This window comes from Tachysurus fulvidraco, chromosome 6 (assembly GCF_022655615.1).
Source record: "Tachysurus fulvidraco isolate hzauxx_2018 chromosome 6, HZAU_PFXX_2.0, whole genome shotgun sequence".
NCBI classification, from domain to species: Eukaryota; Metazoa; Chordata; class Actinopteri; order Siluriformes; family Bagridae; genus Tachysurus; species Tachysurus fulvidraco.
Window position 1 is genome coordinate 9,363,189 of NC_062523.1, and position 19,922 is coordinate 9,383,110.

The 19,922-nt window shown below is 37.5% G+C and overlaps 1 protein-coding gene across 1 annotated transcript in view; it reads left to right on the forward strand.

Moving 5' to 3' along the window:
* The first annotated feature begins 2,183 nt into the window (after positions 1–2,183).
* The window catches only part of col18a1a (collagen type XVIII alpha 1 chain a), an 80,743-nt gene continuing 63,004 nt past the window's right edge, over positions 2,184–19,922 (forward strand). Inside the window, exons 1-2 of the mRNA XM_027150920.2 lie at positions 2,184–2,331; positions 2,426–2,493. Coding sequence (XP_027006721.2) covers positions 2,321–2,331; positions 2,426–2,493 — 79 coding nt within the window. The 5' untranslated portion in view covers positions 2,184–2,320. The remainder of the gene's footprint in view (positions 2,332–2,425; positions 2,494–19,922) is intronic.

The following is a 19,922-nucleotide window of genomic DNA, read 5'->3' on the forward strand; positions in this document are numbered from 1 at the left end:
CACAGCCTGTGTAATATCATATATTTTAATTATTTTGAGATTTTACTTTCTTACACTACTTACTTTTAGACACAATGAACTCAACATAATATAGCATGATATATCATATTCTTTGCAATAGTAAATTTGGCTGGATAAAAAAATTCAATTTGAATAAGTTTTTTTTTTGTGTTGTGTGTACTGAAACCCTGTGCACTAATTCAGTGTTTAGATCGTGCATAGGTTGTTATGAGTTAGTAAAATTTATGGCTTATTTTACATTATTGGCAAGTTTTAATTTGTCACTGATACAATGCAGCATCACAAAATGTTTGTATAGGGATATAACTGATTGTATGAGTACCAGATACATACAAAAAAAGATTTTGATTAGCAAATTTCAAATTGGCAGCATGTATGAGCTCCTAAAAAGAGGTCTTAAGGAGCTCCAGGACACCGGAGAGATCAATTTCCACCTGAGTATACAAGGCTTGTGTACTTACATCTCATGTGTTGCACTTTACTCTATCATGCCAATCTTTCAGGTGCAGCAACCTATTTATGTGTGCCAAATCTCTCCATCTATGTGGAACAACAGGTCTACTCTGAGTAAAAATTGTCAAAGTGTTCAGACCTCTAATGAGATTAGCAGTGGAAAACCATGGCCTTGCTGGGGCCACAAACAGGACTCTGTGACCTAATTGCTGAATGCTGTGCATGTGGGCAGAATCAGTGTTGAGGGTGGAAATGTGTAAAGCAGACACTGAAGCCAGCTATGAGCCAGTGTACCATTTCCCAACACATTGTCTGTTTATGCCATAGAAAAATCCACATTCTACAAAAAATACATTACTGAATATAGATGCCACTTTCCTGGGAATTTGACTCAGTTTCCTCTCTATGAGATGGGATGATTCGGGGCTTCTTGAAGGTAACTTGATTCTAGCTCTTTCTACAAACTTGCTAATGTAGTAAAGTAACAATAAAGGGCACAGTATGGCAAGAATGGGCCACTCAACCATGCTAGAAGCTTTATGTTCAGAAGTCCATTGGTCACCAAACAGTGGGTGGTGTGGAAATAATCAGCAATGAGTCAAACAATGAGCCCCACTGAGTGAGTTCTGTGCTCAAGCTACCAGCCATGGAGTTCCAAATGGATGAAGTTACAAAAATTATGCAAAATTACACACTGCCACTGAGAGAACAAAGATTATTACAATCAGTTGCTAGATTGGTCGTGCATGACTATAGCGAGGCTGTATGAAGTATTCATTGTCAATCCGTACCTTTCAGGATCACATTGTGACTTTGTTGGAAAGTTCATGGCATGCTTGTGCACATGCACAAGAAGGTATCCAGGTGATGTACAGTGCCCCTGGCAGTTAAGTGTATGGTGGTGGGTGGGGATGGGATGGAACTTTATTCACTCAATAAATGTAAGATTATAGACAGGCACAGGGAAACCGTTTTCATGAAGCTAGTGGGGGAAAAAAATACTTGAAGTTGTAAAGAATAAGTAAAAACATCACAACATTATATAATTAAGAATTTAATATATATATATATTATGTATTATATATATATTATAATGTGGTGTTTTTGCAATGTTACAATTACGATTAAAAATTTTAATTGATCTGTTGAATAAATATCAGTCCTAGAGCTCATGGATTTGGCACAATAGTCATCACTATCCACATATGCAGCTACTTGCCCCAAAACTATTATAGTGGCTATTGTAGTAAAAGCTCATTGATGTCCTCCTGCTAATCAATGAAAGAAATGTGCACGCGCCTGCAGCCAGATATCTGGGCAGACATTTGCTGCATTCATTAGAAGTAAGCTGTAGAGCTGTTTATAATCTTATCCGTTTGAGTCATTGTGCATACAGCATTGTTTATACAAGCCAAATGTTGTTATGTGATTTTACTCTTTCTCTATTTAAGGGTGGAAAGGAATTTTAGAAATGACTAAAAATATTTAGTTGTTTTAGCATTTAGCTTGTAAAATGAGTGATGCATTGTGTCACAAACACATGTCGAGGTGATAAAGTCGTGATAATAATAGAAACGGACCCCACATGAAGCAACGCATCAGTTGGCTAAGTTTCAGTCGGTATAAACTTGTCACTCACGCACCCTTTAGGACCCGGTGGACTTTTGAGCGTAACTTTTAGCTTTGGTGCTCCCCCCCTCTCTTTCTCTCTCTCTCTCTCTCTCTCTCTCTCTCTCTCTCTCTCTCTCTCTCTCGCATCAGCTGCTCATCCACGGCACACGGAGACGTTGCGGCGCAGAGCGCAGACGAACAGAAGCGCATTTCCGTGTGGACTTTTGAAAGCGGGATGGCTGACAGGTATGTGTGCGACTTTATTACAATTTTTGCACAGCACGTTTTGGGGCAGCAAAGCGATGGGAGTGTAACAAGCGCTGTTTGACTGTCGTTGCAGGTGGAACTGGTGGCTGGAGCCGCTACTCCTCTGTGTGTTGGTCTCGCGCGCTGCGTCACAGTGGACAGGTAAGTGCGGGCATCACGCACTCTCACGCGCTCTGCGGTGCTCGCAGGACACTTGATGCACTTGTTGCACTTTTTGAGTCCCTGCTCTGTGCGTGGAAATGATTTAAGCACGTTTTGATTGGTTTTCCCCCCATAATATATTAAAAGGCTTGGAAAAAATTGCTGCTGGTTGCACTAAGTCAATACTTCTGTTTTATCAGCACCTTTTAGTATCCTAGTGTAAAGAGTCACTCATGAGTTCAGCTGTGAGCCCAAATGAAACATAAGTGTTAACTTATGTTTTTCTGTTTTAAAGTGAATGATATATTTGAGGAGGGGATTGTTTTTCCCATGATGGAAACGATAGTGCAATGGGACTGGCCTCAGTTATATAGCACTGTTTCATAGAAGGGTTTGATCAACCATTTCTCTACCTGCCACTTATACAAGCTGAGTCTAGTCAAACGGTGAAGTTTAGGATGCTGTGTGAGCAAGTGCAGAGTTCTAATAAAAGTCAGTAAACCTGAAAAGTTATGCATAGTTGATCAACAATACTTTGTTCAAATCAGTACAAGCTGCTGATGGATCTTTTCTGTATAAAGTGTTCCCTATGGTCACATGCTCGGCTTTGGATTTTGTGGGTAGAACCTGATATTTCTACTGAGCAACTGGCACTACACTGATATGTTTTTTACACTGTGAAGTGGACTGGATAACATATTTCAGTGTAAATTATCATGCCTCTACTCCTGCATTTGTTTAAGAAGTCTGAGTGTCAGTTAAGTGTACATGTGTCATTCAAGAGAAAGAAACTGACACGCTTTTGTAAATATTTAATCGTAAGCGATCCCGGTGGGCATCATCATTTTACACTGACAAAAATGCTCTCTGAAAAAAAAATAGACTGGTCTCCTGTAAAAGGGGGGAATGAGCATGGAGTAAATGAAGCTGTCTACAATGCATTGAGCATTTCTAAATGTTGCATGAAACCTAAAGTTGATGAGATTGCTTTCATTAATCTAAAAAAATAATTGGATGCTCAAGGCACATTACAGAGGTTTAAAGTTCTCCAAATGATGGGCAGGTTAACCTGTCACAGTTGATCTAAAGCTGCGTGAAAGAATAGCATTATTCCGTGTCCACTAGGGTCCAAAACTCTGCATTCTTCCTGGTCTCATGGACAATTCCTTTTGTTATGCGCTCAGTTCAGCTCTCTTTTGAGTGTGTGTAGCCCGAGGCAGCGGAGCAGACCCAGGGGAAACAGCTGTAAGGGGCACCCTGCTGACACGTTTAATAGACAAATGAAACGATGCATTTTGGAATCACAGCAAACAAGGACCCCTACCTGGTCCATGCGGATGCCTGAACACGGAAAGACAGGAATTTCCTGTTGAGAGCCCAACATTTTCCACTAACAATACTTTCTTAAGCATTAAAGTGTTTCTTAGAACATAGTTGATTTGTACGTACCTTTAATCTCCACAGGTTTCTTTTACATTTTTATCTTTGTGTGTGTGTGTTTGTGTGTGTGTGTGTGTGTGTGTGTGTGTGTGTGTGTGTGTGTGTGTGTGTTTGAATAATTTCTAGTTTGATATTTGTAACCTTTAACCTGGCCTCTAACACATCTGGGTAGCTTTATTTTTTTTAATTTACAAAAATTCGACTCACTTGCGTTTGTTGAATTTTCACTTTGAAATGAGTTGCTGATGAAAATTAATTAAAGAATGTTTAAGGGTGTGCATTAAACATGACATGACTTGATAACCCGCTTTGAAGACATGCCACATGCCAGAATCCTTCTGACTGTCTCAACTCGCTCTGCTGAAGGTTTTAAGTTTTAGTAAATAAGCCTGCATGCTAAATTTGAAGTGTTTAACACTGAAGTACCATTTGTGTTTCAGTGCTTTTCTAGAGAGGAGTCTAGGCCTGCTCTTTGTGTGAAGGCAAAGCCTTTATGCCTGTGACCAAGTTCCTTCAGGTCAGTGGTTGAGTTGAGCTTGTAGAGGGTCGTGTTTATCGCCTGTTTTACCTCAGCGAGTTCCAGTGCCTCTATTATCCACAGATATTCTTGTTTTTCTCTTAGTTTTCCCTCTCACACGTTTTACCCTAACCTGTTTACTATAACTAATGATATAGGGATGAATATGTGAAATATATTTTGCTCATTCATTCTTTTTTCTATATCTGTGTCCCCAGAATAGATCACTTCAGAGGTAAATGGGCTAAATTTATTCCACTTTACTAGAGAGGCCTCAGTCTGGAGAGCCTCAGCAGCTTAATGGCTCTCTATTTGTGTTTAAACGCACTAGTGTTAAGAGTGTGTGAGCTTTTGTCAGTTGTGATTCTAGTGTTTCTTAGATGTGCTATAGTTTGGGATTAACATTGCTGCCAGGGTGACAGCCAGTGCTGTGTTTATTTTCTCTTTACTCATTGACTATTTCAGAAATTTGCACATACTCTAATTTCAAGGTTAGCTATTTCTAATATAGCAGTAGCTGGGTTTTAAAATCACCCTGTAAGTTATAGTTCATCTGACACTGGTACAGTAGGTCGTTTAACACTCCTACTTCATTCTGCATATACTATTACAGTGTATGTCTTATAAATAGTGGGATTAAAAGTCATTTAGAATAAGCCTTTACTCTGCCTCTTGAAGTCATATTGTTGATATTACCGGTGTTGCTACACAGTTGGATGATGCATGGCAACAGACTGTATGCTTATCCTATTACTGGGTGGGTGGGTTCAAAGTTGATGGCTTCTGCCCTGGTGAATGGAATGCATAATGCATTTCTCTTTTCCCTGCTCTTTTTTTTTTCAACGGTAATACCTCTTCTGAGTAGAATAAGCTACCTAAGCCACATTACTGGAGTAGGCTAAGTCTGGAGAGCCTTGACTGATTTTGAGTCTGAAGTCTGCCTACTTCTGTCTAAATCTACTTTAGTGTTTTTATCAGATTGTAGTCTTTCTCTGACATTCCACATCAGGAGATTTGCACTGTTGTATACAATGCTGGTTTGCAGGTCAAACGATATGTTTTAAACCAAGCCTTTCTGGCCAATTGCAGACATGATGAAACAAAACGTGGAACAGAAGGCAAGAGATGGATGCTGGGTGTCGTCCGAACACGCACTTAGATGTGAAACGTGACCTAGCACTCCACACAACCAAGAGAGGAATGCAAAATTAGAGATGAACATAAAAAGAACTGTTTTTATCTTCACAGTTGATCACAGAGCTGCTCAATTACTTTGTAAGATTTCCGTGGCTTTAGTGTAAGGACAAAGGCATCGCAAATATTCATCATCAGGCTTGAGGACGTATGTTGTGCTTTGAGCCTTGTCATAATTTCCATTCTAAAATATCACTAACCATTCTATAGAGAGGTAAAGATGATGCACCCTGGAATGCTCGTCCATTGTTTTTCACATGGGTGATAAGTGTAGTTTACAGGGTTGCTGATTAGGTGTAGAGTGTGGATTAAAATTCTTGTCTCTGTTAAGGAGCTCAACCCTGAATTCCCTTCACCTGTTCATGGTGTAAATTTATGACTCTGATATGATTGTCATTTTAACCCTCCAAAGAAGACTTTGGCTTAAGCCTGCTATATAACATTGTAGATTACACAACCACACACATAAATACCATGTTATATACATGAATAGGTTAGATTTAGTTTTGGCAGGCACTCTTATCTAGAGCAACTAACATTTTATACAACTGAGCAATTCAAGGGTAAAGGCCTTGCTCAGGGACCCAGCAGTGGCAGTTCTGTGGACCTGGGATTTGAACTCAATCTTCTGATCAGTAGTTTAGTGTCTTAACCACTGAGCTACCACTTGCCAGAAAAAGTGTAGGACATGTGCTTGTCATCTTGTAGTCTCTGCTATAACTTAGTGAAACTGTGTTTAATAGTTACATTTCTTACTGGAACATTGCTTACTGGATCTCCAAAATTATATCCACAACTCAATTATCTCTTCATTGAATTGTTCTTTAATATGGCACTGATTAAGGTGGTTGTTACACTGGGGACATTTGCGAGTCTGATTGTGATTAACCCTGTTGTCCCTCACGGCATTGGTCTGGTTTCAGAATTACTCGATACCGTTGAAGAGCGAGCATTGAAAACACAAGACTTGCCATATATTTTTTTTTATTTATTTTTATTTTTTGTTATGTGCAGTACAGAATTTCATCTGTTCTGCCAGTGTTCCCCTGCCACTCATAATGTAGTCATCAGCTAAAACACATGCACCCAGTATCCGGTGCAGCCGAACCCGAGCCACCTGAGCCAAGTTCAGTACTCCTGTGTGCTTCATGGTCTGCATAACAGCTTTCACATTAATTTTTTTCTTGCTCTGTTTCGAAAGTCCCAGTGTGAAAGCCCCTCGAGAAAAGAAACTCTCACTCTTTTCTTTTTAAGTGCTTACCATTTATGGTATTCTTTACATTTTACATTAGTCATTTTTGGACCTTGCACACGCAGTGTCCTGTCATGGGAAATAACACCAAAAAGGCTAACATACCACATCATAGCTGTTTCAGTATTTCCATATATTTATGCATTCCATAATGGAATGTTCCTATGACGTGCAAGTCAGTGGACCTTCTGTTTAACAGCAGAGCCATAAAAATACCTCCACCTAAAAGCAGGTCATATTTACCCACAAATGTTGAGGTAAAGTCCACTTTTACCTCAACATTTACAGTACATTCTTCAGAAAGCTTTATCAAACTTTCCATCATGGCCATGTACAGTATCAACATATTCTCTTTTACCTTGGTCTTGGTCTCAGATTTTTCTGATAATTGCTAGCTTCTATTTGAGGTCACGTACAGTATAAGGTTCATACTGCTGCTGTCTGTCCTCGCTATCTGATGCACTCTCCTCTCTCACTTAGACCAGCATTTGAGCTTGGTGCTGACAAACCAATAGGAAAACTATAATTATCGCCCTGGTGGCATGAAAGAGGGATTTGTAATAGCCTTTAGTGTTCACCTAGACATCACTGGGGCTAATAGGGCATTGTGGGCCCTCTCACTTCTGCTAAAGCCCTTCCTGTCCAGGGAGCAACCCTCACTTATTTACTCCCTTTAGCTATAATCTCACCAACACTTTACCTGTATGGTGCTATTTGACAAATGACAGGCCACAAGGCCATGTACACTTATAACGTGTCATGAAAATGCGCTGTAAGTTAAAAGGCACCCAACACAAATGGAAGTGCTCAGGCATTGAGGAATTTTTGTGTGTACTTTGTAACATTTATGGTTTGCCGGACAGGGTGCCTTTTCTCCTAAATAATAACAAGGTTTAAAAGAAAGGTAATCTTTTTAATGGCTACATAGATATTATAGCGTGTTGTTTTTCCAGCTGCCGGAAACATTTCAAGTTGATATGGGGGCTTGTGTTAATATAGGGGGTCGCAGCTGTCTATGCTGTCTGTTCTCTATAGTCACAGCATGAACTTTGATTATTATTAAAAAAAAAAAAAGGATTTTACACCAGGAGTGCTTTAGGATTCTGGTCTTTTCTTATCATGCTAGTTAGAAATCTGGGCTACATATAAACATGTTCTCTCTATATTACAAATACCAAGTTACGTTAGTTTAGAAATTGTGCCTAAGAGGTGTTAGGAAAATATTTAAATCATATAGTGCATTAATCAAAATTAAGGGGTTATGTAATTGACTTGAACATGTGATAAATTCACGTTAACTGTAAATCTCAATAAATCTAAGTTGTACGAGACGCAGCATTATCTTTTCCATTGCTGAAACTTTGTAAGCTTGTCAGTATATATTTTTAACATTAAATTGTATTTTGCATTAAAGTGGCTATTTAATATCTTTTTGAATAGAATATATTATCACCATTCGATTAGCAATATATGGTTAGCAATTATAGTTATATGTTATGATGTGCTTCATCGGGTTCTGCCTTATTTCAAGCTGTGCAAAATGTTGTCATTTGTTTTCAAAACAATTTACAGGACATTTCTGTACATTTTAATGTTGTGAGCAATGTTTTTTTAGCAAGTTTTTAAAATGAGTGTTTTTGTATAGTATGTATGCGTTCACCATCTGTGTACAAAGAGCAGCTAAATGCAGAACAAATGTTCGATATATGTATGAGGTTTAATTGAACTTATTTATGTGCTGCCTAGCATTACCGGCAATTGTGGGTTTGGATAACGGAGTTGTGAGGTTGTGAAGTATCAAGCGGTTCTAGTTCATTTGGCCAATTTGCCTGTAATCCCTTGGATACCCTAGAAGTGCTACAGTATTTATTAGGATGTTTCTTTCTGTTGTAATACAGTATTTAATTATGTTTGGAAACATTTACATGAGCACCGGCGATTGGTTAGCTTTGTTTCTAAAACTTGAGCATTCGGGTCATTGTACATTCCGCAGTCAGCAAATGCTTAAGTCTTGCCAAGGGTATAAAGGGTCTGAAAAGTGGTTTCCATGGTCACCAGGTGCAGATTTGCCGAACACAAAGCATTGTTTTGGACCCTATGTGAGAAATAAGATCCCCTTCTCTGGCACTTTATCCCCCCACCCACTTTAAGAGGCGTTTAAAAGGCCCAAGTGACAGTCTGGTGAACGCAGGTCTGGATGAAACCATATCCATGAAATCTATACCAGCTGCTTTATTCTCATGAATGAAAATGGGATTGGAATTACGACTATTCTATGGCACAAAACTCTGGAAGGGCAAATGCCAGTAATTCGAAACATGCGCTAGGTGAAGACATATCTTCTAAATATGAAATTGCTTCTTCAAGTTCCAACTAATGAGTTGAAGTTCAGTTGATGTGGATTTTTGTAGCTTGTACTCAAACATGGTGTTCCATATCTGATATATCCTGTTTCCGTATGAGGCTTCAAGCTGCATTGACATTTCAAAGGATCTTTACATTCTTGCCATTCGTCTTCCTTTCAGCAGCAGCCGCTTTTATAGACAGTTCTCTTGTTTCATGTCTTCACAAATAGCACACCACAGGGGCATAAAAGGTGTCCCACCCTCACTCAGTGGAGATTAGCATCAATGGCAGCAAGTCTCATGAGAGTTCTGACAAAGAAGCCTGGAGTTGGACATGGTTGAAGGTATCCTTTGAGCATGTTGATGGTAGTCTTCAGGCTACTTACAATCCTATACGTCCATAGCCATCTTAATAACCAGGCATAGGCACTGTTTTTGCCAGTGATGCGTTTTCTGTTAGAGTATTGTGATGAGTCAAGATGCATTGTCCAGCTACATGTTTCTGCATGCAATGTTAGGTGATACATCCAGTTGCCACCTACTGACCCTTTCTGGTTACAGGAAAAATGAGTCATATTAAAGTGTGTTTACATGGCTTAAGAAAGGTTCTCAAATATTAAACCAGACAAATGTAATGCAGGTGAAGCATTGTTCTCGAGTCTTGGTAGTACTCCTGAATGAGATCAGGTAGAATGGTGGGGTTTGTACTTTGTCATTTACTGCTAAAGAGATAAGGTAAACTCAGCACCAGCAAAAGTCTTGGCCATGAACTAGGGTGCATACAAAGAATGGAGCCTTCTATTTGTCTTGCTGATGTAAGCCCAGGGAAACTGTGCCACACACTGAGACATGACAAAGAAAGGAAGGTAGCTTATCTCGCAACCAAAGGAAAAATAAAAAAGTGCACCTGCCAGAAATGGATGAATACTCATTTGTGCTATATCCCTAGAAGTTTTCAGTCTTTGACTTTCAAAACAGCCACCTAGGTTGAGTATAGTCTGGCGAATACAATGAATGAGAGGAATTTAAAAACAAATATTTAAAAACAAAATAAAAAACAGATCATTTCATATTTAGAATTGGACAGATATCTCTGTTTTAAAGTCTTATTTTGAGTTTTAAGAAGCGGTTTTCAAAGTGATATCTGTAGACCCCCAGGGTGCATAGCCTTGGTGTCTGTGAATCTGATCTATCTATCTATCTATCTATCTATCTATCTATCTATCTATCTATCTATCTATCTATCTATCTATCTATCTATCTATCTATCTATCTATCTATCTACTTATATGTCTATTATTTACAGCAGTGGAAATTCATACATATTATTTTCAAAATTATAATTTTTTTATCATTTATTTCTTGTAGTTATTAACTAATTTCTCTAGTTCCTTAGATTTAAATAACTGGATTTAAATCCAACCCTCAACATCTTAAAACCAAGCCAACTTAGACCAAGTTTGTTTGCTCTAAAAGCTCTAATACTGTATGTAGACACAATATTACGCCGTACATGTAAATAATGTTCATGAAATAAACTATGTTGACAAAATACATTTTATGCGTCTGATTTAAATTCTTAATTTAAATGCATGTTTTTCACAGTAACTCTCAAATACACTAAAAAGTCAAGCGCTGCTTTGGTATTTGTACTCCAAGCCCTGCTTCTGTTACACTGGCTTGTGTTACAATGCTTTTAACTGCATGCTACCACGTTTTTCTCTCTTTCAAGAGGACAGATGTTTTTTTTTTCCCTTATTTTTCTATTCACTGAAATTTCACGTTGAAGTGATTGCGCCATTTTATCTAATTACACATAATCACAATACTGCACTTTCTCAACAATTCAATGTGCACATGTCTGATATGCTTTTCTTGATACTCTATGAGCTTGGGATACTGACTGATCTTCCAGATAACATCTTGCTTGTTGCTTAATGTGTTTGTTGGAGAGCACAAGGCTCTTGCTATTTTATATGTATATATATATATATATATATATATATATATATATATATATATATATATATATATATATATATATATATATATATAAATAATAATAATAAAAAAAATATATATATATATATATATATATAATTTATTTTTGAGGTTGCCTTTTTTAATAAAATATGACTCAAAATCAGCTATTTGTAGAAGCTAATTAAGGGGCTAATATTGTCTTCTGTCTTTGTAAGTTTGTGACTACTCTTTGTTTGTAAATTTCGCATTTATCAGAAAATGTCATAGTCTACATGATCTTTGAGACGGTCAAAGAGGGGATTGATTCCACAAAATTGGCTGTGCTATGGAATTTGATGCCAACTTTAAAAAAGAGCACTTGTGCTGTAACAACAGTCTCTGTGTTAAATCAGTTCTGTCTGAGATAGTACACATACCTTGGCATGACATGTGCAATTTAAGTCTCAACGACCTTGCATGCTAATTTAGAATATGTCATCACAAACCTTTTTTTAATCTGCTTTTTATTTATTTATTTATTTATTTATTTTTTATGAGTGTGTATAATGTGTAATGGAAATATGATGTGCCTTTGATTATTTTAATGATTAGTTAACTTCCACTTTGGTTAAATTTGGCTTTGGTTAGCCAGTATGATTACCTGTATGTATTAAATGACATCATACATCACATAAAGATGTTCAAATCTATAACAAGAAGAATACTTAGATCATCCATTAACAGTGATCTAAAATTGCATTGTGCTAAAGGTTTCACAAATAAATAATGAGATGTGTGTGAGATTCCATTCATTCATTTTAAACCACACTTTTCAAATGCAAAACATTACTTCATATATTTTGTCGTTCATAGCATTATCCAAACGTATCTAGGAGTATAAATAGTCAAATACTTTTGCTGGTATTTGAAATGAATGTACACCATAATCCCAGGAGACTTTGCAAAAGCCTGTTTGTCATTTGTGATGATTCAGAGACATGAGAATAAACAGTGAGCATTAAGGAGAAAGAACACTGGGCTGTGACCTTGATGGGAAATGAAGTTGCATGAACTTTTAATAATATGTTCATAAACTGAATAACTGTTCATAAACCCTCTCTCTCTCTCTCTCTCTCTCTCTCTCTCTCTCTCTCTCTCTCTCTCTCTATATATATATAAAAAAAAAAAAAAAAAAATATATATATATATATATATATATATATATATATATCTATATATATATATATATATATCTTTCTTTCTTTCTTTCTCTCTCTTTCTCTGAGCTGTTGGGTCTTTTAGGATTGGGGGCAAGTAAATGGGCAAAATCTTATCCTGAAAAAACAAGGGGCTATAATCTGTGAACATAATTAGTAGAGAAGGAAATTACAGACAGACTATGCCTAAGTACCTGGCTGGTGTGTTGGTCATGCATTTCAGCTCATGTTAGGACTAAAAAGTTTTAAATCTTAGAATTATTGCTTAAAAATGTCCTAAAATAGCCCAAACTTCATCCCAGGGTCTTCTTCATCCCAGAAGGTTAATATTGTTTAAAACTTCTTAGACATTAGAATAGAAACAGCTTTACAGACAAAGTGTGATTGCACACAAGGAATTTGTTTCTAGCTTAAAAATAAAAATAATACTAAAATGTCAAGTATAACCAAAATACAGCATTGCATTGCACAACACAGATGTGTAATAAGTTAACACAGTAATGCAGTAATAAGTTGCACTCTAGCCCAACAATTGTACTTGATGGTGTCCATCATGCTCGTTGTTGTTTCAAGATGCACATACAGATTATGTGTAGTGTTGCCATATTTCTGATCCAGAAATCATTGTCCATTAAGTGAAAGTGAAACATTTTCCTGTAAAGTTTATTAAGCTGAATTTGTTCCTTCATTATGGTTATGACCCAAAATCAGTTTTTTACTTTGGAGACTTGGTGATTGACAAGGGAATGCTAAGAATGCTGGCTACCTGTCAAATTTGTCCATGAGTGTGTAAGGAAAGTAAGATTCAAGGCTTCTATTTCATTAGATGTAACTGCATTCAGGAATGTGACAGCGTTGCCTGTGCCTTAAAAATGAGAAATGATACAACATCTGTACTAACAGTGTATGTTTTAGTGGTCCACACGGAATGGACGTCAGCAATTTGCTGTTGTTTTTCTTCTTTTTTCTTTTCTCTGTTTATATGATATAGAAGACATTTAAAAAAGAGACTTTAATTGCGTTTGAGTTTCTGGTAAACAATTCTTTGCATGCTATGTTCTTTGTAATTGGTAACCAAATAAAATATTTTGCCACACTCATAAAGAGTAAACAGTTCTAAATGTTTACAGACAAAGTCATAAATGTTTATAATGATGTTAATGATGAAGGTGTAGTGGTTTTTCATGCATTTTTTGGCTATCACAGTAGTTGTTTTGTATGAGGCAAGTAGGTTCATTTTAGTTTTTACTTAATCCACTTCAAGCCATTAGTCTGGCTGACTCACAACATCAGTGAAACAAAAAGCCCAAACTGTTTCTGGCAGTTGGCAATGGAATTCCGGGGCCACAACTTTCTGTAGGTCCACCTTGTCAGGTGCCAGGGATTAGGTGTAATTAGTACAACCTCTGAAAGTGACAATGGCAGGGTTTGTTTCTGGCAATATTTGCTTAGTCCAGGGTTGTCTAGTCTTTCCTGCAAATGGATGATGTAGTATTAATTCCTAATAATAATAATAATAATAATAATAATAATAATAATAATAATAATAATAATTACAACACTTTTTACTGTATTTGATGGTGTCTTTCTAGTCACTCAATGTGACCATACAAATTCGAACAAGTAATAAATAATAAAATAACAGTAAACAACAATAAAACAATATTTAAAAAACAGTTATCTAACACTTGAATGAGATTAAAGGCTTTTACGATCATGTGGAATAAGCACTTCTGAATAAGTAGGTTTTGCATAAATAGATTAAGAACAGAAGAGGTCCCAGGACAGAACCTTGGGGGACACCAATACTGACAGTGAATGACTGTGAACGGAAATTTGAGCACAACATATTAGTTGCTTGAAGGCAGAAAAAAATTATATAAATTGGTGTTATCAGGTGCTTTCACCTTTAGTTGTAATGAAAGTCTGCAGTCACTCTGGCTCTTTGCTTAGCTTATGCTTTAGTCAGTCTTGCATTCTCATACAAACTTACAGAGAACAAGCTCCAGCTTATAACAAAGAGTCTTTCCTGGGTTTGTCCTCAAACGTTATGAGATCAAGAATTTTGTCTGTGAATTCGGATGTTTATTGTTCCTGGCTGTTCCTTCCAAATGAACTGGCTATTGAGGCTAGTGTTCCAATTGTTTTCAGATCTGCTTTTCTACCAAAAGTCCAGGAAACATGCACAAATATAGCCCACCCAAAATGACAACAGTAATTCTGTATTCGTGTTGAGGATTTCTGGAACCATTTTGTTAACCTATCCAACCAGATTTTTCACCCCACACAATCATTTTGGGTCCAATAAACATTAATTCATGTAAATAATGTTTTACAGTGCAATGTTTGCACAATGTGACAAATTGGGGTGCAGACTGGTGTAGACATTCCGTTTATTATTTTCTTATAATATTCCCTGTTGTCTTTTATTCTTTGTTTAATGCAGTAACAATAACATGCCTATTGTTCATTTGCTGGTTTCTGTCATTTAATCTTTAAGGCTCGTGTAATTACCAGGATTTAACATTTCACTGGGATTCTGACTGCTTAGAAAGTACCTGGCAGAGTGCTGTACTTCTGTGTAAGAATGTTTAGCGTGCAGAAGAGTTTCATGTATATCAAATTATGCGTGAGTAATGGGCTAATTTCAGTACTTATTTGTGGATTTCAGCATTTCTGTTCTTTAGGACTCTACTGTATTTACTAAGTGTGCCATGTAATGGTACATGTAATGCTAATTTACTCATTTACTAATGCTGATTTGTATTTACTGAAGAGCTAACATTTTTTAGATAGCAAAAGTCAAAGAATGAAAGACTCTACATGAACAAAATGCTCCACCATATTTAGTTTTTCCCTTCAAAAGGAACTTTATCCCTTTTTTATGTGATTCCCAAACCATAAAATGTTCCATTACCTGCGCAGTGCATTGACAGCATCACTGTTTGTATATGTGCGTTTATTTTGCTTTTTACTTTTTGCACTCATGGAAAGATAAACCACCTTCTTAATCTGATCTGATGTAGTCTATCACAAGATCTAAAGTGATAACAAGGTCTGCCTGTAGAATGCATGGCCTAAGGACAACATTCAGACAGACAGCTGCCCTCGCAGGATGAGCCCTACGGGTGTGGACTCCTCCAAAATGACATGAAGTGCTGGAATGTTTCCAGGATTTTTATGTGTCACCAGCAGTTCATTACAAAGTTAAAAGCAATCTGACAATAAATAGTTTCTTAAATGTCATGTTCTGTTTACTGGATGGTGTAACATCGACCCAGGTCATGTCCTTTATTTAGGAGGAACATGATTGTAATATTAATTTTAAAACTTCTAATTTATCATAGGGGGGCACGGTGGCTTAGTGGTTAGCACGTTCGCCTCACACCTCCAGGGTTGGGGGTTCGATTCCCGCCTCCGCCTTGTGTGTGTGGAGTTTGCATGTTCTCCCCGTGCCTCGGGGGTTTCCTCCGGGTACTCCGGTTTCCTCCCCCAGTCCAAAGACATGCATGGTAGGTTGATTGGCATCTCTGGAAAATTGTCCGTAGTGTGTGATTGTGTGAGTGAATGAGAGTGTGTGTGTGCCCTGCGATGGGTTGGCACTCCGTCCAGGGTGTATCCTGCCTTGATGCCCAATGACGCCTGGGATAGGCACAGGCTCCCCGTGACCCGAGTAGTTCGGATAAGCGGTAGAGAATGAATGAATGAATGAATGAATGAATGAATGAATGAATGAATTTATCATACCTTAATCTCAATTCATAACCATATCGACCTATGAAGGTATATACACTAGACTGTGTTGCATAAATGGATATGTGTAATATGGTTTTCTATCTCATTTAATGTTTACTCTTCATCACTTAACCTTGTTAGTGTCAGGTCAAAGGGACTGCATGTCTATAATAGTATTTTTTATTTTAAATATGTATATTATAAAAATAGTTTTAGAATTGAAAGGGAATTTTACCACTAATGTGTAACATAATAAGCTAAGTGGAGCTTTGATTTGGGGAAATGTATTGTGGGGAAACTGGGTGGTGATTATCAGTCTTAGCCCTGGGGAAATAGGTAGACAGGTCAATGCTATCTTGTCCTGTCTGATGTTGCTCCTTGCAAAGTTCCCCCCAACCTCTACATTTGTAGGCGGTGTCCTTCCACATTCCTGCCATGCATTCCTCCTGCCAGTCTGCTCCCTCAGACAGCACTATCCAGTTACAGAATGTCATTCAGTACACCTGATCCATGCTAAAGAGCGAGGCGGACATTTACCGAGGTTACTTACTTAGCCGGGTTCTCAGGCATGTCCCAGAGCTAGCCAAATGACCGTCAACAACCATGAAGTCACTTTCTAGATGTGCCATCTGTCCATTAGCTCATAGCGTATTGTTTTAAAGGGACAGGATGGGTCTTTTAGTGCTGAACCTCTGTTTATCTCTCCCACAATATTGTGTAAGCAGTTGAAGCTGTATTGTATATTAAAGCTAAAATTAAAATCTGTGGGAAAGGCCACACTCAAGAGTTTTCTTAGAAGGGTTAGATGTTAGAGTTTGGGTTCTACTTGCATCGTTTGAAATGGAAAGACTTTAATGTAGGTTTTTAAAGAGATTTGAAAAGGTTTCCGTATTGGAACAAATCAAAGAACCCTTTTTTTTACAGTGTGCATGTGTGGGCAAAGCTTCTGAGGTTAGTAATTCATTTGTTATGATAAAAAAGAATAAATGTTTGTTAGACAGTTTAATGAGGCTTTGTGTTTAATAAAATAGGAGAGTTGTGGCAAATTTATTCATTAGGTTAATAAATCTGATCAGTTCTAAACGAATTAAAGTAAATGTAAATCTTTTATTTATTTATTTATTTATTTATTTATTTATTTATTTATTTATTTATTTATTTATTTATTTATTTTTATTTTATTTTTTTGAAGATGGATTTTTTTTATTTGATTTTAATTTGTTGTGGAAAATGAAAAGACCTTGATGTTTGACATTTCTGAATGTGAAAAGCTGCGTAAACCTTCTGATAATTTTAACAATCACAAGAGAAGGAGGTTTTATTTATATTAGTGGAAGAACAGACCTTCTTGGACACTAAGAACAAATGTTTTTAATAGGAGATGCAAATGAACAAGGTGTTTGCTTTTTCTCAAAAAGACACACTGTTGATAAAAATCTGCAATTCATGGAGAACAGGTCCAGTTGTGCATGCCTGTCGATATCAGATAGTAGTCTTTGTTATACTTAAGGGAAAGCACAGAGTGTTGCTTGTAATACATCTCCAGTTATCAGATGCAAATCAGCCATGACTGCCTTTGAAGATTCAGTCCAAGGGTAAAATTTCAAAGTAGGCACGACCAGAGAGTTAGATAACTTTTAGGGTTACACTGATTTGGTATTGTTCGTCTTCCGCCTTTCTTCCTGGTTATGGATAAAAAGGTCCCTGTACCACCAAAACACATTTCAAATAAATTAAATATAGAAATTCTGACTTTGCAAGCAAAATCATTATTAGGCAAGTAAAACACGTATTTATTCTTCTCCATCCATCATGGGAACACATCTTGGGTAGGATGTCAGTCCATCCCAAGACACCAAGCACACATAGGTACACACTCACTCACACACTACTGCTTATCCGAACTACCTCGGGTCACAGGGAGCCTGTGCCTATCTCAGGCGTCATCGGGCATCAAGGCAGGATACACCCTGGACAGAGTGCCAACCCATCGCAGGGCACACACACACACTCTCATTCACTCACACATTCACACACTACGGACAATTTTCCAGAGATGCCAATCAACCTACCATGCATGTCTTTGGACCAGGGAGGAAACTGGAGTACCCGGAGGAAACCTCTGAGGCACGGGGAGAACATGCAAACTCCGCACACACAAATTTCAGGCAACTTTTAGTCGTTTATTTTCCTACATGAATTGTTTTTTTTTTTTGGAACTCCATGAAGACAATTACCTGACCTGGGAATTGTGTAGCAAATTGTGTAGGCTTGTATTACTTATTTATCTTCTACCAGAGTATCAAATTTAATTCAATTCAGTTTTATTTGTATAAAACGTTTAATATAGTCACAAAGCAGCTTTACAGAGCTCAGAATGTAGAACTATATGACACCTCACACTAGTAGTAAGTTTATATATATTATTTATTTATTTATTTATTTATTTTATTTCAACCATCAGGACCATTCTGATTACAGCAGAGGTACAAGTGTTGAGCATCAGTCATGTTATTCACTGAAGAACAGTTAAAACTTCAGGATAAACTGTTCTTGGTTAATGCAGTCAAGTGGCAATGGTTGTTTAAACTGGTAAGGCTCTGAGTTGTTTATCAGAAGGTCAAGGGTTCAAGCCCCAGCACTGCAATGCAGCCACTGTTGGACCCTTGAGCAAGGCTCTTAACCGGGTGCTCCATGGTGCTGTATCAAGGCTGACACTTGCTATGCTGGGATGTGTGGGGAAAAGAATTTCACTAAGCTCTAATGTATACGTGACCAATAAAGGCTTCTTCTTTCATTTTTAGTGTATCCGTATGGGACCAGTGACAGCATCCTTTATGGTATCATGTCTTTTTTACATAGTATATTTTGTGCTTTGCTTGTATTCCCAAGCAAAGGACAGTTTCATGTTGAAAGGAACTGTTGTTTTTTTTGAAAATCTGATGTGACATGAACCACAGCTAACGTTTTGTTGTGAACCATTTATTTGGAGGCCGACTTAACTGGCAGTGTATTTTGACATAATTCATGCAATTAAACATTTGGCTGTGGAGCAAAATGCATGCAAAGTACAAAGTACATTTTCCGGTTGTGTTGTGCCCCAATTAGATTTGATGCTTTCAAGTCCTTATAACAAAACATCTTATGTTCTGGCTGTTTTTTATTCTGCTTTTTTTTTCAAACCCGATTATGAATAGTTCATTGTCAGACTTGAGACATGGAGACAATAAATAATCGGCATAGGCATCTAGCCATATCCTACCCCTGAAGGTCTTTGACATTATGTCTGCTGAACCCTTAAAACAAGCTACAGGACTTGTCCTCAGTCATTTAAATGATCGGTCTTTCCATGACTCAAGTTTTTCTCTCACTCTGCTAATTCATCTCTGTTTCCTCTTCTAAGCTGTGAAATCTAGTTCGTGTATAGCTCGACTCGGCTGAGGTCCCTATCCACCTCATCTCCTTAGTGAAGCTCAAGCCCGGTCAGGAATGTGAAGCGCACATAATGGCACACTGCTTCACCTCTGCACCGTCTTAACACACTGAAACAGGGGATGAAAGGAGTCAGAGTGGGGGAGGCAGAGTACTGAAAAGCACTGGCAAGTCTGAGGCATCAGGCTGGGGTGCGCTAATTTATATGGATGTTTATGGCTATTACGGGAGCCTTTTTACGACGTGTGCAATATGGCAGAGTGAATCCAAGTTATTATGGGGCTTTAGAGCGGATGACCTTCTGAAATTGATTTCCTGTTTGAAAGTGGTCATGC